The sequence below is a fragment of the Herpailurus yagouaroundi genome, unplaced genomic scaffold (assembly GCF_014898765.1).
Source record: "Herpailurus yagouaroundi ecotype Mexico unplaced genomic scaffold, PumYag 182, whole genome shotgun sequence".
Lineage (NCBI taxonomy): Eukaryota > Metazoa > Chordata > Mammalia > Carnivora > Felidae > Herpailurus > Herpailurus yagouaroundi.
Window position 1 is genome coordinate 53,946,851 of NW_024412413.1, and position 24,065 is coordinate 53,970,915.

The window sequence follows — 24,065 nt, forward strand, 5'->3', positions numbered from 1 at the left end:
CCGGGAGCCGCGCGGCGCGCCCCAGCGGCCCGGCTGCCCGTGCGCCCGGCGCCCGCCGCAGCCTGCATGCCCCGCGCTGCGCTTCGTCCGGCCCCCGCCGCCGCCTCCTGCTCGCACCGCTGCTGCCGGGCGCCGGAGTAATATGCTCACCCGAGTGAAATCTGCCGTGGCCAATTTCATGGGCGGCATCATGGCTGGCAGCTCAGGCTCCGAGCACAGCGGCGGCGGCTGTGGAGGCTCGGACCTGCCCCTGCGCTTCCCCTACGGGCGGCCGGAGTTCCTGGGGCTGTCTCAGGACGAGGTGGAGTGCAGCGCCGACCACATCGCCCGCCCCATCCTCATCCTCAAGGAGACCCGGCGGCTGCCCTGGGCCACTGGCTACGCAGAGTGAGTGTAGCGACACCGGCGGCGCCCCTGCTCTCCTCGCGGCCCTTCCCCGCACGGTTCCAGCCCTCCTCTCTCCTCCTTCCTCGGCCTCAGGGCCCTCCAGGGGCTGCCGGCGTCCAGGCCTCGGCGGGGACCTCTTTACTTACACTGGCCATTCCTCTCTTTTCCTACTCCCCCTTCCCCCATCCCCAAGGACGCAGCGTCTCCAGCCCGGGTATGGGTGGTGGATGGTGGGTGGCAGCGCTGGACCGTGGGAAAGCTAAGGTTGCACGGGTCTGTGATTCCGGGGGCTGTGACACTTGGAAGAAAGTGCGTAGAACAGCTTTGCTGAAGTTTGAAACACAGCAGGGAAAGCTGGTATCTGCGCCCACCCTCCCCAAAAGCTTTGCGCCACCGCATGAAGTTTGTGGGGAAGAGTCAGGAGGAGCTGTCGCTGCGCGTGAGTGGGTGGGGGGGGGCAGTTTGTGTGCAAGGTTACACATATGAGAAGGACTCAGTTTCTCTGACTTAAGTCTAGGAGCTTGCTCGCTTCTCCTTTAGCGGGTAGTAAACCTCTGCGCGTTCACTAAGTGCCAGTACTGTTTCCCCCAGTCCCCTGGGAGTGGGAACTTATTTCAGTTGTCTAACGATAGCATTTTGGTAATCAGCTTTGGCGATTAAGCGAGCGTTTGAGTGATTTACTATTTCAAGAACCGATTCAGTTAGGTTGACGACCTGGAGTGGAACTGGGAAAGGAGGGAGGTTTTAATGGCCTCCCCGCCTCCCCAGCTACTCCTCCATTGACTATTAATGACCATCTTATGAATGATAGGATAAGTAAGGTTTCTCCTCCTACTCATCTTTATGAAACTGGGAAATTGGTAAGGTGGCATTTAGGAGACCAGAGATCAGGGCTTAACAATGACCCGGTGGGTGCACAAGTGCACGCAAAACCCCGGTGCCGGGCACACCTGCCCCTTTTCCTTTAACTCCATCTGCTCCATGATTTTGGCCCTCCCCTCTCCGCGAACAGCATCGCTCGCTGATTGGTTCACCCGGGAACCAATCGGCTCTCCCGACGCCTGGGCGCTTCGATGCTGACCCTGTTCTGGTGGCCCGGATACTCGCGAGCAGGCAGGGTTCCCGACGCCCCGGGTTCCGGTGCGAGACGGGGCTTGCAAGACGCTCTGCTTAGAGTCTCGTTTTCTTTTTTTCCTTTCTTTTTCATCATACGACCTTTTCTCCGTGGGTTTTAATAGAAGAGAATAAATGGGGAGAGACTACTGGAATATAAAAGATGGTGACAAAACGCAGTGAGAAGGTTGGGTGCTAAAACAATAACCATTAACACATAATAAGGGACAAGCCTGGTTAGGGAATGTTGTGTGTGTGTGTGGGGGGGACTACCAGATAGCCTTATAATTTATAGGAGAATCCAAAGCAAAGATAAACACCTGTGTAAGGAAGAAATGCCTGTCCATACGTACCAAACACCTTTTCTTGAGTGAAATAAAAAAAAAAATGTTTAAAGCCCATTTAGACGCACTGCAAGGCAAAACAGCTCGGAGGCATACTGTGTCCTACAGTTGTGTCAGGTGGGGGACTTGTGCTTGCCAAAAAACCTGAACAACCCAGCCAGTTGTCGCTCCAGTGGGATTTACAGGGTGAGAGCATGTGTCTGAGGGGCAGAATGACAAGGAGATAGTGAGAAAGTCATGAGAAGTAGGAAGGAAGATGTTATAACCCATGTGGAAGCTCTCTGGGCACGATAAAAGGAGGACCTCAAACGGGAAGAAAAGGAAAGGGGAATAAAAACCAGTTTCAGAATGTTTGGTTCCTATGGCAGGCACGTGATATGCTCAGGAGTGTAAAGAATATAAGGGACTCTGAAATGAGAGTTGTAGCAGGGATGGATGGGAGGGGCTACACCTCCTCCTAGCTAGGCCTCCATTTCCTTATCTCTAAGAAGTTTGCCATTTCCTAGACCCAGATGTGAGGGATGTTCAGTTTGAAGGTTAGAAGGACCCCTGTAAAAATCTTTAATTTTAAAAATCAGTTATTTTTTAAAATAAAAAAATTTTTTTGAATCTTTGTTTTTGAGAGAGAGAGAGCACGAGTGAGCAGGGAAGGAACAGAGAGGGAGACACAGAATCCAAAGCAGGCTCCAGGCACAGAGCCAGACGTGGGGCTCAAACTCACCAACCGTGAGATCATGACCTGAGCCCAAGTCGGACGCTTAACCGACTGAGCTCCCCGGGCACTCCTAAAAACTACTTATTAAACGCTCACTGGGTTAAGTGACTTGGACTTTTGATTTCAACTCACGTCACTATCTCACAGTTGGTGAGTTGGAGCCCCATATTGGGATCTGTGCTGACAGCGTGGGGCCTGCTTGGGATTCTCTCTCTCCCTCCCCACACATAGTCTCACGTGTGTGCTCTCTCTCTCAAAAATAAATAACTAAACATTAAAAAATAAAGAGTGGATTAAAATATTAAAAATATTAGTTGTGAAACTAGTACATACTTGTGAATTCAAGCAAAGACCTATACCTTTACAAATGTAGGTACCCCCCCCCCACTCCCTTTAGGGTTAGTAACTGTTTAGTGTTTGGTGCCTGTGCCTTTCTAGACTTCTTTGAATGCACTTATAAATATGCATCATGTATTTCTTTTTTCTTCCCATGATAGACTCCTACTGAGTATGTTATTCTGTAGCATTTTCAGAAAACGCTATGTCATGGACTTTATTCCAAGTCAATACATACAGAATTGCCTCTTTTTTTTTTTAATTTTTTTTTTCAACGTTTATTTATTTTTGGGACAGAGAGAGACAGAGCATGAACGGGGGAGGGGCAGAGAGAGAGGGAGACACAGAATCGGAAACAGGCTCCAGGCTCTGAGCCATCAGCCCAGAGCCTGACGCGGGGCTCGAACTCCCGGACCGCGAGATCGTGACCTGGCTGAAGTCGGAGGCTCAACCGACTGCGCCACCCAGGTGCCCCTGCCTCATTCTTTTAAAGTATATACATAGTACTAATAATAGCTAACAATAGGTGCTTACTGTTTAGTACTTTCACTGTTTGCAGCTTTGTATCATATCATTTGATTCTCGCAACAACCCTATAAAGTAGGCAGTAGCATTTGCATTTTCTATAAAACAGAATATATATATATGACAGAATATATATGTAACAGAATATATATATATATAAAATAAGACACAGGCAATGAATGATTAAGCAATATACATATCTACATATATAAGCAATATATATGTAACAGAATGTGTATATGATATATATAGTATATATAAAATAAGGCACAGAGGCAATGAATGATTAAGCAACTTTCCCAGAGTCCTACCACCTTAACAGAGCCTGTATTTGAACCCAAGCATGATTCCACAGCCCACAATACCAAACTGCCTTCTTACAGGGTATTAAACTATGGTGCATTTATCTATAGCCAGGATTAAGCACTGTCATCTTGTCCCCTCCCTTTGCCAGATGTCAGATGTACTGTACCACTTCCTCAAACCTTGAACTGTACTTACTCTTCCTGAAAACACACATCCTGAATGATCAAAATGTCTGAAATAGAGAAGGGGAGAGACAGATCTGTAGGGCTATGATCAGACGCTGCTACCAGTAACACTGCCCTTTACTATAGTATTTCATGGAAGGAGGAATTCCCTTGGTTCTAGAAGGTACCTAAGAGAGAGAGAATTGGTAAAGCGATTGCTCACAGAGTAGGGACCAGGGGGATGCTATGAATCAAGGTCTGAATCAGAAGGGATTTGCTTACCCTTCCAGAAAGTGAGTTACTTTCAGTGCCTTCCTGGGGAGGAAGAATTGGCATCTCGGTGTTTGAGCAGTTAGAGGACAGTTGAACTCTAGGGCTGACCTTTTGGACGATAGAAAAATTAAGGATAAATGTTCTATTTTTTGCCACTTCTTGTTAATCCTTTTCAAGTAGAGATTCTCTGTAGGTTATAGGCCTAGAGAATTAGCTTAAATTCCTGTAAGACTTGAGGATCCAGAAACTGAAGACCCTCACTTATTAATTCAGTATTTATTGGCGTTGTGCTGAATGGAATTTCCTGGCTCCTCAAAAAGCTTCCTATTGTGGCTGAAGATTTTAGCCACTTGATTAAGGGCTATATGCTAGGTTGTAAGACTCTGTAAGGTGTTACAGTTAAAAATAACATCCATAGAGCTCACATCTTTTAAAAAAAATGGATTAAAAAGTTTTCTTTTTTAGTTTGGCTTTGAAATTATGGAGTTAGACTGTTAGATTTGCTCAGAGAGAGCCCATGGGAAACAACAGTTTGACCCAGGGACCCCCCACAGGGCAGCTACTTCCCTTCTCTCTCCATGACTTTAAACTTTTTTTTTTAAAGTTAGGCTTATTTTTTTTGAGAGAGAGAGCAGCCCAGCAGGGGAGGGGCACAGAGAAAGGAGAACAGAGGGTGTGTGGGGCTTGAACTCATGAACTGAGAGATCATGGCCTGAGCTGAAATTGGCCGCTCAGAGCCCCCCAGGCATCCCTCTCTCTAAAACTTTAAATCCCACCCAAGTGGTTCCTGTGTTTCAGGGACGTGGAAGTTGATTCGGTTTTTAATGGATTAGGAGCCCATTTTGACTTCTTCCCAGCTTGTCCAACCTTACTGTCATCAGTGGTCAGCTGGACTTACAAGTGGATATGGAGTTCATGCCCGAAACTACTGCAGCAGAAAACACCAGAGAACCTTGTAGTAGTCTATATATGAAAGCATCACATTCACGTTTTTGTCAGGGATAAATTTTTGCTTGTACAGAAATCGGTAATTACAGCAGCATTTTACTTGGGGTATAGCTACAACTATACAATTCTCTTTATTTATTTGTGTTTATTTTTGAGATACAGAGCATGAACGGGAGAGGGGTGGAGGGAGAGGAAGACAGAGAATCTGAAACAGGCTCCAGGCTCTGAGCTGTCAGCACAGAGCCCGATGTGGGGCTCGAAGCCACAAACTGTGAGATCATGACCTGAGCCAAAGTCGGACGCTTAACCTACTGAGCCACCCAGGCGCCCCTCGTTGTTGTTGTTGTTGTTGTTGTTGTTGTTTTTTCCCCCTAGTATCTTTCTTAGAAAAGTGACCCAGGCATGGGTACAAAAAAAAAACTATTTTAAGTTCTTTGTGTCTCATAGTGTTCAAAATTGTGATGAAATAGCCTTGTTTAAATCCAGCAAATAGCCCACACGCATTTAGATTTGTTTTGGAATCTGTAGGCTGTTCTGCCTCCCCAGCTATTGGCACTAATTAACAATCACCAGTGAATCACGTTGGTTGTCTGTGAGGTTGTGATGACAGAGAAACCACTATTTCTCTCTTGATCCAAAGCTCAGAAATCCCCTGGCCTTTATTTTTTCTTCTGACCTCCTCTAGCACAGCCACCCCTCTTACACCTCTTAGCAGAGCTCCTGCCTGGGAACTTCCTGTTTAACTTTTACAGCGGAAGAATCTTGAGGTTCTCTACTTCTTCTTCTATAAAGATAAAAAGGAATGGATTGTGGAGGAAGGTGTCTCATTTAACAAAACTCTCCATAGCACTTACTTGCAGATGAATTAAAAGTTCAGAGTGGCCTAAAACATGTCACCTGCCTTTCTGGTAACCTGCAGAAGGTATTCATTTCCTATTTTAAAGCAGGTGGTTAAGCTCTCCTCCATTTTTCAGATTGAACACAATGAAGTCTTCTCTGGGATGGAGCTTCTGGGCTGTCCCTTAGGAACCTGGTTTCCTTCAAAGACTAGTGATGCTTTTGGCAGAGGATTTAACCGTTCTGAGGGGTTGTGTTTATTCTGTGTTTCAGCTTCAGTTAAGTAGACATCTCTGATATTTTCCCACCACACAGTGCTTCCTAACTATGGTTATGGTAGTACCAGCTGATAAAACTGACTGCATCCTAGAATTGTTTTCTAAAAATATATTATTGAGGACAAATTTTTATTGAGATATAATTGACATTAATTTCAGATGTGTAGCATAATGATTCCACATCTGTATATATTGTGAAATCACAATAAATCTAGTTAACACCCATCGCCACACATAGTTACAATTCTTGTGTGTGATGAGAACTTTTAAGATTTGCTCTTAGCAACTTCAAATGTACAAGACAGTATTATTAACTGTAGTCATCACCCTGTGCATTACCTTTTGACCACCTTAACCCATTTTTGTACACCCTTCCCAACCGTTCACTAATCTATTCTCTGTATCTATGAGTTTTTTTTTTTTTTTTTTTAAGATTTACATAAGTGGGGTAATATAGTATTTGTCTCGGACTTGTTTCACTTAGCATAATGCCTCAAGGTCCACCTATGTTGTCACAAATGGCAAGATTTCCTTTTGTATGGCCAAAAATACTCCATTGGGTGTATATATCTATATATGAAATATATATGTATAAAATATATATGATATGTAGATACACACCCGCATTTTCTTTATCCATTCATCTATCAATGGGCAATTAGGTTTTTTTCCGTGTCTTGACTATTGTAAATAATGCCACAATGAACATGAAGATGTAGGTATTTTTTTGAGTTACTCAATGAAATACTCAATGAAAATGAGTATTTTCATTTCCTTTGGATAAATACCTAGAAGTGGAATTGCTGGATCATATGGTAATTAGATTTTTAATTTTCTTTTTTTTTTTTTTCAACGTTTATTTATTTTTGGGACAGAGAGAGACAGAGCATGAACGGGGGAGGGGCAGAGAGAGAGGGAGACACAGAATCGGAAACAGGCTCCAGGCTCTGAGCCATCAGCCCAGAGCCTGACGCGGGGCTCGAACTCCCGGACCGCGAGATCGTGACCTGGCTGAAGTCGGACGCTTAACCGACTGCGCCACCCAGGCGCTCCTAGATTTTTAATTTTCTGAGGAAACTTCCATACTGTTTCCCATAGTGCACCAATTTACATTCCCACCAACGGTGCACAAGGGTTCCCTTTTTTCCCCACATTCTAACCAGCACTTGTTATTTCTTGTTCTTTTGATCATAGCCATTCTAACAGGTATAAGCTGATATCTCATTGTGGTTTTAGTTTGCATATCCCTGAGGGTTAGTGATGTTGGGTACGTTTTCATGTTGGCTATCTGTATGTCTTCTTTGGAAAAAAAAAATCCATTCAGATTCTCTGCCCATTAAAAAAAAATGAGATTTTTTAAATTTAAATTAAAAAAATTTTTTTTTTGCTATTGAGTTGGATGAGTTTTTTCTGTATTTTGGATACTAACCCCTTATCAGATATATGGCTAGCATATATTTTCCTGCATTCAGTAAGGTCCCTTTTCATTTTGTTGATGGTTTGTTTCCCTTGCTGTGCAGAAGCTTTTTAGTTTGAATAGTCTCACTTGTTTAATTTTGCTTCTGTTGCCTTTGCTTTTGGTGTCACACCAAAAAATTGTTGCCAAGATCCAGGTTGAGGAGCTTACCACCTATGTTTTCTTCTAGGAGTTTTATGGTTTCAGCTAGCATTCAAGTCTTTAATCCATCTTGAGTTAATGCTTGTGTCTGCTGTACGATAGTGGTCCAGTTTCTTTCTTTTGCATGTGGCTGTCTAGTTTTCCCCCACACCACTCATTGAAGAGACTGACTTCCCCCCATCATGTATTCTTGGCTCCTCTGTCATAAATTGGCCATCTATGTATGTATGGGTTTATTTTGGGGTTCTCTGCTCTATTTACCTATGTGTCTGTTTTTATGCCAATACCGTGCTATTTTAATTGCTGTGGCCTTATAATATAGTTTGAAATCAGGAAGCGTGATGCCTCCAGTTTTGTTCTTCTTTCTCAAGATGTGTTGGGCCATTTGGGGTCTTTTGTGGCTCCATACATATTTTAGGATGGTTCCAGTTGTGTGAAAAATGTCTTTGGAATTTTGATAGAGGGACTGCATTGAATCTGTAGATTGCTTTGGGTAGTCTGGACATTTCAACAGTGTTTTTTCTAATCCATGAGCATGGAGTGTCTGCCATTTGTATTTTCTTCACTTTCTTTCATCAGTGTCTGATAGTTTTTAGTGACAGTTCTGTCACTTCTTTGGTTAAATTTACTTCCAGGTATTTTATTCTTTGGTGTGTAGTTGTAAGTGGAATTGTTTTCTTACGTTCTCTTTCTGATAGTTCATTATTAGTGTATAGAAATACAACTGATTTTTGCATATTGATTTTGTGTCTTGTAACTGGACTGCATGTGTTTATCCCAACAGGTTTTTGGTGGTCTTTAGGGTTTTCTATTTATAAAATTTTTTTTTTCTACGTTTTTATTTATTTTTGGGACAGAGAGAGACAGAGCATGAACGGGGAGGGGCAGAGACAGAGGGAGACACAGAATCGGAAACAGGCTCCAGGCTCCGAGCCATCAGCCCAGAGCCTGACGCGGGGCTCGAACTCACGGACCGCGAGATCGTGACCTGGCTGAAGTCGGACGCTCAACCGACTGCGCCACCCAGGCGCCCCTAGGGTTTTCTATTTATATCATGTCATTTGCAAATAGTGTCAGTCTTTATGTCTCCCTTTCTGATGGGGATGCTCTTTCTTTGCTTTTTTTTTTTCTTTCTTTCTTTCTGCCTAATTGTTCTAGCTAGGACTTCTAGTACTGTGTTGAATAAAAGTGGTGAGGGACACCTGGGTGGCTCAGTCAGTTAAACCTCTGACTCTTGGTTTTGGCTCAGGTTATGATCTCATGGTTTGTGAGTTTGAGCCCCACATTGGGCTCTTTGCTGACAGTGTGGAGCCTGCTTGGGATTCTCTCTCTCCCTCTCTTTCTTCCCTTCTCCTACTCACTCTGCTCTCTCAAAATAAATAAATAAACTAAAAAAAAAAAAAAAAAAAAAAGTAGTGAGAGTAGACATCCTTGCCTTGTTCTGGATCTTAAAGGAAGAACTTTCAGCTTAGCACCAGTGAGTAGTGAGTATGATGATAGCTGTGGGCTTGTCATAGATGACCTTTATTACATTGAGATATGTTACCTGTATACCAATTTTGTTGAGAGCTTTTATCAGAAATGGATACTGACTATTGTCAAATGCTTTTTCTCCATCTGTTGAGATAATCATGTGATTTTTATCCTTCATTTTGTTACTGTGTATTATATCAATCGATTTGTGTGTATTGAACCATCCTTGGATCCCTGGAATAAATCCCACTTGATCATGGTGTGTGATCCTTTTAATGTGTTGTTGAATTCAGTTGGCTAATATATTGTTGAGCTTTGCATCTATGTTCAGGAGGAATATTGGCCTCTAATTGTCTTTTCTTGTGGTGTCCTTGTCTGGTTTCAGTATCGAGGTAATGTTGGCTTTGTAAAATGTATTTGGAAGTGTTCCCTCTTCTGTTATTTGGAAGATTGAGAAAGAAGGACGAATTATTTTTTAAAGGAAGATGTCTTTTAATTGTAGATGTTTTGGTTGTTGTTGGAGTTGTCTTTATGCTTTGTTCTGATTTGTCTAAATTTGAACAGAGGATTGATCCCCCCACCCCCTTTGAATTTATGCCATCCTCTTTCAGGAAATAAACACTATTCATCTTCCATTCTCTCAGGGAAAGAGTGGCATTCCTACTGTGTGTCAGGTGTCAGGTATGGGTCCTATTCTGGGCGCATAATATAAGACATAGTCATTGTTCTCATGAAAATTTTTATGTCATAGTCTTTTCCCCTTTAGTGTCATTCTTTGAAATTAAAGTGAAATCATGGACTAATCAGGTGGTAAGAGGCCAGCATTGGAGAAGGTGGGTGCAGGGAGGTCATTTGTTTTATTTTTAATGTCTTAATGCTTCTGGGAAATTTCAAATCTCAGCATTTGAAATCATGGTGTCTTTAAGTCCTACTAAGGAAGTAAACTGTTCTTTCCAGCAAACATTGTGATTAGCTGTCAAGTTCTCTGTACCTGGAGGTCCCAAGACCTTTATATATATCTATATAAAGGTATGACTAAAAAAAAAATTATTGTAACTCTTGTTAAAATGGTAAGGAATATGTTTTTCAAGACTGTTGCAATAGGGGCACTTTATTTTTTTCAATTTTTTTTTTCATGTTTATTTCTGAGACAGAGACAGAGCATGAGTGGGGGAGGGGCAGAGAGAGAGGGAGACACTGAATCCGAAGCAGGCTTCAGGCTCCAAGCTGTCAGCACAGAGCCCAACGCGGGGTTTGAAGATCATAACCTGAGCCGAAGTCAGACGCTCAACCAACTGAGCCACCAGATGCCCCAGGGGCATTTTAATAGAGGAAAAGAGATCAGACTCAACTCCAAATACAGCAAAGAGAGCTGGGAATTAATAGCCAATGAGCAGCATGAGGATGTTAGTGGGTGGAAAATTACTGGGAAGAGACCTCATGGGTAGGGGAGATTCTTGTGAAGGCAGGTCAAGGGCTTACACATCAAGGTAGGAGAGGAGATTGATCATATATGAAAAGTGATCAGATTTGACTGCTAAGTGGGAACCTAAAGAACCAAATCTATTATCTGCCATTACCAACATTTCATGTAATAAAGGATATTTAAAAACCAGAAGAGTTGGGGCACCTGGGTGGCTTAGTCGGTTGAGCATCCCGCTCTTGATTTTGGCTCAGGTCATGATTCTAGGATTGTGGGATTGAGCCCCTATGTGGGGCTCCATGCTGAGAGTGGAGCCTGCTTGAGGTTTTCTCCCCCCCCCCGGCCCCCACCTTCACCATCTCCCCTGCTCTTTCTCTCTCACTCTTTCAAAATAAATATATAAAAATAGAAGAGCAGAGGCAAATAATCTCAGCAAAAAATAGTTTTTTAGTTTTTTTGAAAATGCTATGATAATTGCTATTTTCCTAATTTTTCACAGACCTATAAGACCACATATTTTACCTGCCCTAGAGGACTCCTAAGGCATTTTCCACTTTTAAACCTTGAGAGTTTCTGGGGTTCAGCTAAGAACCAGTATCTTTTCCAGGCTGAGGTCTTTCCAGGGGGGCCTACTCTCATCTTTATTGTGATTACAGTTTTGAATTATTTTTCCCCAGCACTTGATTATGAAAATTTTCAAACATGCACAAAGTTGAAACCATTATGCACTTAGCACCGATAAGGCCACCATCCGGATTCTACAGTGCACATTTTGCTGTATTTGCTTATTCATTTGCCTAGCCATCAGTCTATTATTATTTTTAAGTGTATGTTTCCTTTAGTCCAATGGCTTTGATTTCATGCTATTAAGGTATTTTCTACAGTAAATTAAAAATTTGGATTGAGTACCTATGACATTCTCGAGAAAACCACCAAACAATTGGGTCCTCACCCATGCACGGGGAGCCAACCTAGATTTAATTTTTATACCCTTGGCATACTACAAATGATCCCTCAGTCCGTATGCTTGCCATACCTTAGCATTCACATAACTGAGAACTTCAGATGGGGTCCAGCTGAAAATGAGAAATAGATGACCTATTTCTTTGCTGTGCTCCTTTTTAATTAAATCAGTAGGAAATTTGCTTAAAACTGAAATTGTTGCTGTTGTCAGCTGGTGGCCAGTCAGGGGAATACGGTGAGGAGTAGTCTGTTTTGTTAAGACTTCAGAAGGTATTGCTTGAAAAGTGCTGATGATAAACACACCGTTGTGCTGTTTTCCTTATTTCTGAGATAGATGTCTGCTAGGAGGCTTAGTACCTGCCTAATTACTCTTTTTTTCTGGGATGGTTCCATCAGTTGGGTTTTCTGGAATGTGAATCAATAGTGTTTTTTGTTTTTTTGTGGTGTTTTTTTTTTTTTTTTTTTTTTAGCTTATACTGTTTCTGATTTATGTTTACAGCTGTTTATAGAAAACTAAGTGCTTACCTATCTGTATTTTCTGTGCGGACTTTGTGCTTCCTTCTTAGCGAGAATAATGATGCCACCAGTTAACATCTGTATAGCTCTTGATGCCTATTAAGGTCCTGCCATGTAGACTTAAATGTAAGCATCTGTTCTCCATGTTTAATAGAAGAGGAAAACAAGGCTCTGAGAGAATCCAAGTTACTTTAGCATCTCCTACAGTCCCACGATTCTGACGACCATCATGGAATCACTGAACCTGATCATTCACTGTGTGAAGTTACTCATTAATAAAAAGACATCTTAGTCCTATAAACAAAATTTCAGAGAACAGAGTAAAGAATGCATTTTATTACTCAAAGGATATTAATAAGGCTTAATCACCAGGTGGCTTTAAATTGCATGTTAGCACATCAAGTTTTACACAAAAGGATGCTTTTCAAAGCTTTAAAAAATAGTTCTATTGAGTATAGTAGACTTTCTTAGTATATGTGCATGTCCTGAGAACAACAGTCCAGGTCTTGCCAAATTACCATCTTAACTACAAAGTGCCTTTTTTCATATTTTAATTTTTTGCAAATCCTATAAATCTTAAAAGCAGCCTGTACATTTTATCTGGTGGTATTTTTCTAAAGTTAATCCTGTGTTGCACTATCAATAGCTACTTAGAAGTGGGTAATATACTTAGGAATTTGGGATGATGGGACACAAATCATAAGTCAGGTTTTATAAGGGATGCCCTCTTAAAATTTACTTTGGGGGTCCTATTACCTAAGTTCTTTACAAAGCAGAATCAAATTTTAATTTTTTTAATGTTTATTTTTAGGAGGGGTGGGGGAAGGGAGGGAAGGAGGGGCAGAGAGAGAGGGAGACACAGAATCCAAAGCAGGCTCCAGGCTCTGCGCTGTCAGCACAGAGTCCAACAGGGGGGCTCAAACTCAAGAACTGTGAGATCATGACCTGAGTCGAAGTCGGCTGCTCAGCTGCTCAACCGACTGAGACACCCAGGCGCTCCCAGAATCAAGTTTCAGTGGGACTTTTTTCAGTTACTGGACTTTGGGGGCAAGGCTGGAGCACCAGTGTGGCATTTGTTTGCTGGTCCTTGGCCCCGTGGGCTCTTGCAAGGGCTGTCTTGTGGCGCTCATGCGTCTGTGACTTGCCTGAGTCAGGCCTAATGGAACCTTGCGGGTAGGGGTAGTACCATTAATCATCACAGGGCTGCGGGGTGGACAGAGAGATCAATTGCTTGCCAAGCTGAGAGGTCCAAAGTGGTTCGTGTGCTCTACTGTCCTTTCAGCAGGTTGACGAATAAACATTTAAGCTATCAAAAAAAGATGCCTCTTTACCATATGACCTTTTTCATTTAAGTATAGGAAGAAAAAAATCTCCAGTGACTACATTGATCTTTTTTTTTAAATAAAAATGTTGTGGATTATTGAATTCCTGTATTTAAGTGGTCTGTGGTGTACTAGTAGCCATTCTGTGCCTTTTCGAACGTTGACAAATTATGTTTAGAACACACAGCTGGTGAAAATAAATGTTTAGTAGGAAGCACATTTTAAGGTACAGTGAATATGAAGAGCACATAAGAGGATGTGAGGGGTGGGAGGGAACCAAACTGGTATTGCTGTAGAAAGAACTATTAAGAGGATTTTTTTTAATAGAAAAGAGGACATAGCTACAATATTTTGTTGCAAATAAATAGCCTACGAGGACGAACTCTAAAATGCATGCTTGGGAAAAGCAGAGAGCCATTCTGTCAGCCTTTGAGGATGGCGTTCACCCTGTAGAGTAGGGTTTAGAGTAGAGCCAAAGAGCCAGATTACGCAGCATCTTGGCGGCCTTCCCTGTGACCATTACTAATGGGGCCATGCTACCCTGTTGTTAGAACCAGGTGTCCAGAGCTGGGCCGGTGATGCGGCGCAGCAGCAAATGCGGAGAAAAGAGTTGGCAACTCGGACCGCAGCAGCTGGTACTTAATTTTTAAAATATCCAGGTGTCAGATGGGAATTACATGGGCCCATAGTTGAAGCCCTGCCTCTCCTCCTGTCCCCATGTTCCAGCTTATGCGGTCAGTGCCGACAGAGGCCACCTGGCCCTCTCCTGCCGGGCACGCCACCTGAAGCCCTGCCTGATGCTTTGCCCCCCCCCCGAGAGGCACCACGGGGTGTCCCTGGGCTTCGGTGGAGCCCTGAATTGCATCCAGTTCTGGTTCCCAGCCTCCTCACTGTCATGCACCCTTTTATTTATGTATTTTTCTTGGCTGTATCCCTTTGTGAAAGATTTTAACTAGCCACATCATATCTTTTCATCAGCAGGAAGGGGGAGTGTGATGATGATCACGTTGAACTGGTAACGTTTCGCCCGAAAGCAAAAGATTAACCGTTGTTTCGGTTAATGTGTGAGTCCTTACTGTCCACACTATTCTCCATTTGCTTCTTTTGTACTTCAGTACTTAGAACAGTTGAGGTTTCCTCTTGCTACCTTCCCAGATCCCTCAGGAGCCTGGACTACAAGCTGAAGCTCTCCCACCAGGCTTGGCGTCTGCACCAGCCCTGAGTTCGCAGATGGTGTTTTCTTTAGGATTCAGATGTGTAACACCTTCCTTGAGCACGTCATTTCCAAGTTTCTGATGTCCTTTTCCTTGTTGAAAACTACGTTTTAATGGTTTTCTTGGCTCGCAGAGTGCCGCAAGTTGCTGGAGAGGCCTGATACTTGTCAGCTGCAAGCTTAATTAAACTCATGCTGAGAATATTATCCTTTTTTTTCTAGCAGAGTTTTGACCCTTGGGCAAAAATTTATCTTGCAAAAAAATTTCTATCCACTAACTACGAGTGAGAAGAATTTAAAAACATCTTTAGCTATCTATTAACCCATCAAGATGGAGAAAGGCCTTGATGAGTCAGGAACACAGAGTTAATTTTTTAAAATCTGTTTTTTTCTCCTTGCAGACTGGATATGCATTCATTGTATCACTTCCAAATTCCCCTAAGTACTATGAAGAATATAAAAATTATCCATAAATCCTATTACTCATAATTAACTTCAGTTGAGAATTTGTATATATCTCTACATATTTGCATTTATAAAATGGGATAATTCTACATATGGATTAGTACTTTCACTGCAAGTAAAGTGTCCATGTAAGTAAATATCATACTCTGTCATTGATAATAGCTGCATTATATCCCATTTATGGTTTTAACATTCTTTTTTTCTTGGTAGTAACTTTTTTTTTTTTTTTTTTTACTATTAAGAACCCTGAGATGAATATCCTTTTAGATCTATATCTATATCTATGATGATATGTGGAGCCCAGTGTGGGGCTTGAACTCACAACCTTGAGATCAAGACCTGAGCTGAGATGAAGAGTTGGGTGCTTAGCCAACTGAGCCACCCAGGTGCCCCTAGGTAAATTTTTGTTAAGCCATAATTTGAAAGGTGACATTTTTCTGGGGAAAAGGTGCAAAATGGACTTTTCCAGTATTTCTAGTGACATTATTGAATAGTTTGAAAAGACAAATGTTTTGATTGAAAATTGTATTTGAGAAATGTTAGTTATGTACTCTATATTAAACTGCTTTACCAAAGTAGTGTTTTGGTAAGCCAGGCTTACTGATTTAAGAAACATTATTGCTGCTTTTTTTGTATTTAGGGTTGAGGTTTGGAAAAATGACCCTTTAGGACTAGCATAAGACCCTCCTGTGAATGATTCTGTCTTCAGAGCTAAAAACACTCATTGGCTGTCATGCCTTTAAGAGATAATCAGTGACAGCTCTTGATTTTACTTAGTTGTTTTAACTTTTAATGGATAATCTTGAGGGAGTGTGGGCATTGTCCTGTGTATTTTAATTTCTCCAGTGCTTAATATAGATTCCTATACATGAATGCTCCAATATCACATGGACCAGAAGTAGTGGACATAATCTATAGTTCCTCTAATTTCAAATGAAAGGAAAATCACTGTTGTTCTGTAGGCTAATTTCAAAATATGTGCCCAACTTCTGGGAACACAACAGTTAATACAGCACTTGTACATTTCATTTATCTATCTGCTCCAATGTTTGTTGGAGGTATTCATGGTATTCTCTGCATCTGGACTTCTCTATGCGGAAACCCATTGAAGTTTCTGAACATTATCATTGCTTTCTCTGACCCCATCTGCTCAGCTTTTTTTCCTCTACTTTGTAGTATTTTTGGTATATTCATAAGGTGACTGCTCATGAATCCTTTCTCTGTGCACAAGCTAAGGCCTTATTGAGTTAGGCACAGTCTAATCTATTTTATCTCTGGATTGGATAATTTATGCTAAAATTTGCAGTTTGCTTTTGAATCAGAAACTCGAAGTCACGCAATTGGCCCATTTCCATCTCTAACTCCAAGCCAGTAACTTCTTATTTAAAGTCATGTACATGTCAATTTGAACTAGTTATTCTGCATTAAATTTTAACTTCATTAATTTATATTCCTATGTTGGTACTGGTTCTTAGGCTGATCCTAAAGAGCTTCTTGTTTTTTGTCAGCTATATATAAAAATGATATTTATTGGAAGTTACAACTGGGAAAATTTAAAAATATTTATAATTTCAGTTCATTTTTAATGAAAAATAATCCTATTTTGCAAGACAACCAGCTTAATAAGAGGAGTGGTTTCCCTATTCACTTGTAAATCTCTCTAGTAACTGGCTTAATAGAAGACAGTTGGATTCTTAACAGCTTATGCATTGAATCTGTTGTATCATCACGCTCATGGGTCAACAGCACTTGGACTCAATGAGAGAAGGGGAAACACCATAGCGTATGATGAAAATTGTTTTAACCTCATGTATCTCTTGAAAGAGCCCGGGAGACTCCAGCCATACTCGAGAAGGGCTGGTGGGGGGTATAGTCAGCATAACTTTTTATCTTTTTTTTTAAGTTTATTTTGAGAGGGAGGGAGAGAGAGAGCGTGCACAGGCACAAGAGCGCGAGGGAGGAACAGAGAGAGGGAGAGAATGAATTCCAAGCAGCCTCAGCGCTGTCAACACAGAGCCTGATGCAGGCCTTGATCTCACAAAGTGTGAGATCATGACCTGAGCCAAAATCAAGAAGTGGATGCTAAGCTGACTGAGCGACCCAAGGGCTGGGATTAAATAAAAAAAAAAAAAAAAAAAAATTAATGTTTATTTTTGAGAGAGCGAGAGGGAGAGCGGGAATGGGGGAGGAGCAGAGAGAAAGGGAGACACAGTATCTGAAGCAGGTTCAAGGCTGTGAGCTGTCAGCACAGAACCGGATGTGGGGCTCGAACCCATGAACCACGAAATCATGACCTGAGCCAAAGTTGGACGCTCAACCGACTGAGCCACCCAGGTGCCTTGAAAGGGATTATTTAGTAGTAGCATGGTACTGGACTTTTGTTTGTGTTTTTGGTTTTTGATATCGTTACCACGCATTTGCCATACACGTCACAAGGGTAAAGGAGTGAAAGATGCAGAGGTTTTAACCTTAAATGGCTTACACTCTTGTTAGGAAGATAAATTCATAAAAAGATGAAAATCTATGCGTGGTGCGAAGAGGAGTAGGGTGTTCTGGGAGGAGATTAGTCCTTTGAAGAGGCAGCTTGAGGTCATCTTGGCACTTCTAACCAGCCTGTGGCTTCAGCAAGCTGGTTCACTGTTTTAGCATTCATTTGGCTTATTTATAAAGTTAGGTCTTTGCCTCTGGCTCCAAGGTGCTGAGAGAGTAAGTATAAGTAGTAGCATAATGGAAGTTGTGTGCTGATTAGTTCGTTTCAGCTGACTTTGATGTAAGATACTTGTGTACGGTTCACAAAAAGTAAAGCTTTACCATTTGCCTTATTTGCTAATTTATCTTAAGTCCTTGAGGGATCTGTTGGCTGAATTTGCATTTTAGCAAAAGGTGGAAGTGAATTGAAAATTTAATTACATTTGACTTCATGATACAAACTTCTAGATCCAACAGAGGGACAAACCAAGAATGATACATAATAGTGGCAAGTCAGCCTCTCTTCTGGGGAAGTTGCCTGCCCTCTCCAGCCTATGGGGCACTGAAGGAATGAATGCTGAGCACAGGTTGTAACATTGTTTCTAGGGGGAAAAAAAACAAAACAAAAAACCTTAAGGGGCATCAGGTGGCTCAGTCAGTTAAGCCTGTGACTTACGCTCAGGTCCTGATCTCCTGGTTTGTGGGTTCCAGCCCCGTGTGAGGCTCTGTGCTGACAGCTCGGGGCCTGGAGCCTGCTTGGATTCTGTGTCTCCCTCTCTGTCTCTCTGCCCCTTCTCCGCATGCATGCACTCTTGTGCGCTCTCAAAAATAAATAAATATTAAAAAAAAAATTGACAGCCTACATGGATTAAAAGGGACTAGAGTTTTTGGGTTTTTTCCCCTTGAATTCTCTTAAGAGTAATGATGCAGTTACTGTATCTGTCCAGAAAAGTTGTGATTTGAAGTGTTTGGAAGGAGAAAGGTTTCAAAATTTTATCAGTGAAGCAGGTAAAATTAAGGTGGTGAGGATTCCATTATAATTGGTTCCCATTGCTTCCGCTCAGTCCTTTTCTGAGGCATGATTCAGTTATAGCCAAACTATAATTTGTAAAGTATGTGGATGCCTGAGTAGTGTCTATAAAAAGGTGTTTTTTGTTTTTAAAATTTTTTTTAATGTTTATTATTTTGAGAGAGAAAAAGAGTATGAGCGAGGGAGGGGCAGAGAGAGAGGCACACACACATACAGAATTCAAAGCAGGCTCCAGGCTCTGAGCTGTCAGCACAGAGCCCAACATGGGGCTTGAACTTGTGAACGACAGGATCATGATGTGAGCTGAAGTCAGTCATGACCTGAGGTGAAGTCAGTCACTTAACAGATTGAGCCACCCAGGCGCCGCTGTTTTTGTTTTTTTTAATGTGAAATTGGTTGAAATCTCTGGATCCTTCCAGAAAAAAAAAAAAAAAGAATGAAGATCAGAACCAATTTTGAATTTAGTCTGTCAGCCTGAGGGTGGGTGACCTGAGGACATCTCCGAAGTTCTCAGAATTGTGCTGTCGCTTGGTGCAGAGCTAATGTTCTTTGCTTTGGCAGTTAAATTGCTGTGGAAAGCAGCTGTACTTGATGTAACTTTAATCAATACCTTGTACTTCTGTGTGGCCCCATAGCTACGGTACTGCTCTATTCTGCTCAGCATCTCTGGCCTAAGAGTAAAGGACACAAGGTCTTGCTTGAAGGTTGGGTTTTGAAAACTCATGGAAGCCAAATTATATTTTAAAAGCCCTGGGAAGCTTGCTACTTGAAATCGGTCACTGCAAGCACCTGTTTTCTCCATGTTGGGAATAGTTCTGTTAATCAGTGTTGGTTCTTTCTGAGTTGAACTTTCCTAGGCCATGTGTTTCTAAAGTGGAGGATAACTAGTGGCATGTGCATTTCGAACATTAACCAGCAGCTGGCCAGCTTCCGTAGCTTGAAGGTTTTCAGGATGAGTGGTTGGGATTCTGCCTACCTTGGCTTCCTCCCTAAAGTTCTTTTTGCTACCCTTGTAGGATAGATTTATTTCACTTTTCCCATCTTTATTCATACCAGAACTGCTTGAGCTTCCATTCCTACTAGGGTTCTTCTCATAAATAGGAACTATTCAAAACCAGCTCCATTAATGTTTTTCTCACCAAAGAACGCATGCTCTCAGCCTTTGAACTTAAATCACATAGCCTTTCCTGAGGTACGTTTATGTTTATCTCAAAGCAGTGATTTACCTCACTTATAGAGTTAATTGTACAGTTTTATAGGAAGCTAGTTCTTCCACAAATATGGCTGGTTAGGTACTGAGAAATTGAAGGGCGAGTCATCTCTATTTCATAGCATGTGGCGTTCGAGCTTTTTGGAGTATGTTAGAGGACAGACACCAGAAGCGTTACGTTATGTTATGTTAGTCAAACAGCTTGATTGTTAAAATTATATTTATTAAAGAAACTCTCTTCAACGGTGTCCATTTTTAATAAGTCATGCTGGGGGCAAGTAAAGCAGATGATTTGAGCTAACTTGGTAAAAAACTTGAAGTTAATTTCGGTTTTCAGTCAGATAACAGTTATTAAATTCCCACTGAAGATAAGCTTTTCAAGGTTGGAAAATGCCTTCTGGGGGGGTCTCTGGGTGGCTCAGTCGGTTAAGCGTCCGACTTCGACTCAGGTCATGATCTCACAGATTGTGAGTTGAAGCTCCCTGTGTCCCTGCATCCGCCTCTGTGCTGACAGCTCAGAGCCTGGAACCTGCTTCAGATTCTGTGTCTCTCTCTTCTCTGCCCCTCCCCTGCTCATGCTCTGTCTGTCTGTCTCTCTCTCAAAAATAAACATTAAAGAAAAATTTTAAAAATGCATTCCTGTGTTCAAGAATCTCACAGGTAAGCAGGGAAGGTATTATGTGTGTAACTACAGTACAGTGATCTGCTGTAATAAAGGAGGTGATGAAATGCAGTGGAGCCCAGCAAGTGGGAGTGCGGGTTGAGAGAATGGGAAGGGGATTAGCAAAGTTGACACGAGTGGGAACTTGGAGTGCTGGTGGAGGAGGTGTATTAACTAGAGAGACAACAGTGTGATTAAATACGGGGTGGTGTGGAAGTGACCATTTCTGGGAATTCAGGTAATTTTTTATGACTATTGGTAGGTATTCGTTTGTAGAGCCTCCTCAGAGAAATCCCTCACCTGGAGCCCGGACCACCTGACACTAGACGAATAATCGTGCTCCCTTCTTACGGAAGGAGTGGGTACTGAAAAAATTTTGATAGTCTTTAGGCCTGCCAAGCATGGTCTCTGGAACCTCCCTGTGAGATTTGGACTTTCCTTTATTGTGAAAGGAAGCTGTCTGAATGATGCTTTTGCATTTGGGAATCCTGCCGGGCTACTCTGGGGATGCTCTGCATTTTGTGTTTGGGGAGTAGAGGGAAAACGAGAGGGGCATTGCTTCTCACGTAAGACCTGGTGGAATGAATGGAGGTCTAAGGTGAATTCACTGTGGACTACAACTTTTGCTACAGGAAAGAATAGAATGGGGAGGCATATATTGTCTCATTTGCTGGTAGGCTGGGCTGGATATGTTCTGCAGAAACTCAGTGCGGTCTGTGCCAGTATCACCTTGTGATTGTGTCACCAAGGAAGGAGAGCTCCTGGAGGTCCTGCCCGAAGGCACAGGGCTGCAGACCTGCTGATCTAGCCTGCCTTTGACAAGACCTAAAGGGCCACCAAAACCCTAAGCCAGTTTTTCTTTCATCCTGGGATTTCTGATTCATGGCAATCAAAATCAAAGTAAAACTTATTCCAGAGGGTGTCGAACTTTTTTTTTTTTTCCCCTTAGCATCAGATTAAAAAAATCAACAACAAAAGTGCTGAGAGGGACAGGGCTGAAAAGGTAGATGACGATGAGGATTGTGAAGGCCCTTTTATGTCACGATCAGGAACTTTAAGAAGCAGCAGTGAGCAGTCACAGGGAGTTTGATTTTTATTATTTTCTTAATGTTTGTTTTTGAGAGGGAGACAGCACGAGTGGGAGAGGGCACACAGAGAGGGAGACCCAGTATCCGAAGTATGCCCCAGGCTCTGAGCTGTCTGCACAGAGCCTGACGCGGGGCTCGAACTCACAGACTGCAAGATCATGGCCTGAGCTGAAGTTGGATGCTTAACTGACTAAGCCACCCAGGTGCCTCAGGGATTTTTTTTCTTAGTAGGTGTTAGGAATGACATGAAAGTTATATTTGGGAAAAATAATTGGCAGGTGTGGGAGAGAAACAGGTGAAGGTGAGGTGTGATGTTGAGATGAAAGGGGGGAGAGCTGGGGGCTTCTAGACGTAAAACTGGGAGGTTGTGGGGACTGACGGGGAATGAGGAGGCATGTGGTGGAGACCCGGAGTGGAGTGCTCATGCTTCTCTTGCTGGCTTGTCTGGCCATGCGGGAGGCTTATACTTTTCTGCCCCCTTTTCATTTGGGTGAGCCCAAACAGCCGAGTCTGGCCAGTGTTTTGTGAGCACAAGTGAAGTGTCACTTCCAGGCCGAAGCATTTCACGGTCACTGGAAAACCTTCCGGCCTTGTCTTCCTCTTGTACAATAAGGAGGAGGCTGTGCGTCTCAGATGGTCCAGCCACAGGTTGGTGGGGCCTCCATCAGTAGAGTCCCTGTTGGGGCAAAGGGGGTGGGTAGCCTGTAGAGTTGTTTGTGTCTGCGTTGATCAACATTTTTTGTATGAAGCCACTAAGATTCGGAGAATGTTTATTCTGGCGGTATGTCCTAGCCTGTCCTGACCTACTGCGTGGTGGTTCTTGGTAGCAGCTGCAGTGGAGAAGTGTGTTCCAGGCTACAGAGGAAAAACAGCTGCAACCACGCTGGGTTAGAGTTAAATGGGTTTCTTTGTAGGGTTTCTTAGAGCTCTAAAATGTTGATTTTGAGAAAGAGAGCAAGCAGGGGAGGGGCAGAAAGAGAATCTCAAGCAGGCTCTGCACTATCAGCACAGAGCCGGACGTGGGGCGTGAACCCACGGACCGAGCCAAAATTATGAGTCGGACGTTTAACCGACTCAGCTACCGAAGCAACCCTAGAGCTTTTAGAACACTGAGGTGAATCTTGAAACTCCAAGCTGAAGGAGATGATGGATTGCTTCCTAAGCCTACCTGACTACGAACTTTCATTTCCCTCTCCTTTTTGGATAACATTTTGAAGAACACAGTTAAGGAAACAGTAGATTACAAACTGTAAGGGTCTAGGTGTGAACTGTGTAAACCAAGAAGAGTCCTTGAAAGGAAGGATAGATTTGAGGGAACATTTGAAGGAAGGAGTGGACTGACTGGCTATTTAGAGGAAGAGTAAGGAGCTTATATTGTTTCAGTTACACCAACTCATTTCTAGTTGATTTCTTACCAGTCTCCACAGTGCCTTTCCAGACCTTTGTTCCTTTCCGCTATCAGTCCTGTTCCTGACCCCCTTTGTGTTGGCAGAGGCTCTGACTTTGTCTCCTTACTGAATCTCTCTTCACAAGCTCCTTTTCCAGTCCACCTTGGGACGTCCTCAACACCATCCCTTTTTTATTCCCTGCTGTTTCAGATGGAGAAATGTTCTGCCAAAAGTGTTAAACCCACCCGCCCCCATCACATACATTCATACCTTGTCTTCCATTTCCTCCATTTGTTATTTGTTTTTCCTTTCCGTTGCCTGCCCTTTGTCTATACATGTGTTAAGTCATTGCTGTTGGGTCAAACAACACATTCGCTTTTCCAGTCTGCATCACCCCTTCAGGTTACCCGGCCATACTACTGCTCAATTTCTTGTAACCCCTTTATTTCCTTCCTTACAGAAACATACGTGGAATGCCTACTCTGTGCCAAGAACTCTTCTGGGCACTAGGGACACAAAGACAAGTCAGATAAACATCTTCCAACTGGATGACCCATCCAACTCAACAAACCAGGGCAGCACGGTGTCCTGGGTATCATGACGGAAGTGCAGACAGGGCATCAGAGGGTGCAAAGCAGGAGCACAGGGCTAGGCTGGGGAGGTAGGAGAAGGCTTCCCACAGGAGAGGAGACTGGGGCCAAACCTTGGAGAAGGCACCCAGCCAGTGGAGGAGCTGGAGAAGAGAACAAGTGTGGGTACATAGAAAGGTTGAGAGTAGGATGCACTTCAGAAACTGTGGATGGTCCCCATGCAGTGTTTCTGCCGCAGTGCTGCTTAGGAAGATGCTCCGCATTGGTCACCAGTGACTTGTTCGTCGAAATGATCACTTTAGAAATTCGTTCACCCTCCACATCTTCACTGGAGCGATACCTGTTGCTGTTCACTCTCTAGTCTGTGAACCCTTTGATTTCTTAAGTTCTGAAGAACCCCTCCTTCTCGT

The 24,065-nt window shown here is 42.8% G+C and overlaps 1 protein-coding gene across 4 annotated transcripts in view; it reads left to right on the forward strand.

Annotated features, from left to right (window-relative positions):
* The first annotated feature begins 33 nt into the window (after positions 1-33).
* Positions 34-24,065, forward strand: part of PPM1H (protein phosphatase, Mg2+/Mn2+ dependent 1H) — a 265,584-nt gene continuing 241,552 nt past the window's right edge. For 2 of the 4 annotated variants that reach the window (XM_040491534.1, XM_040491535.1), the window contains exon 1: positions 34-387. In XM_040491534.1, coding sequence (XP_040347468.1) covers positions 143-387 — 245 coding nt within the window. In that variant the 5' untranslated portion in view covers positions 34-142. The remainder of the gene's footprint in view (positions 388-24,065) is intronic. The other 2 variants (XM_040491532.1, XM_040491533.1) reach the window with 2 other exon arrangements.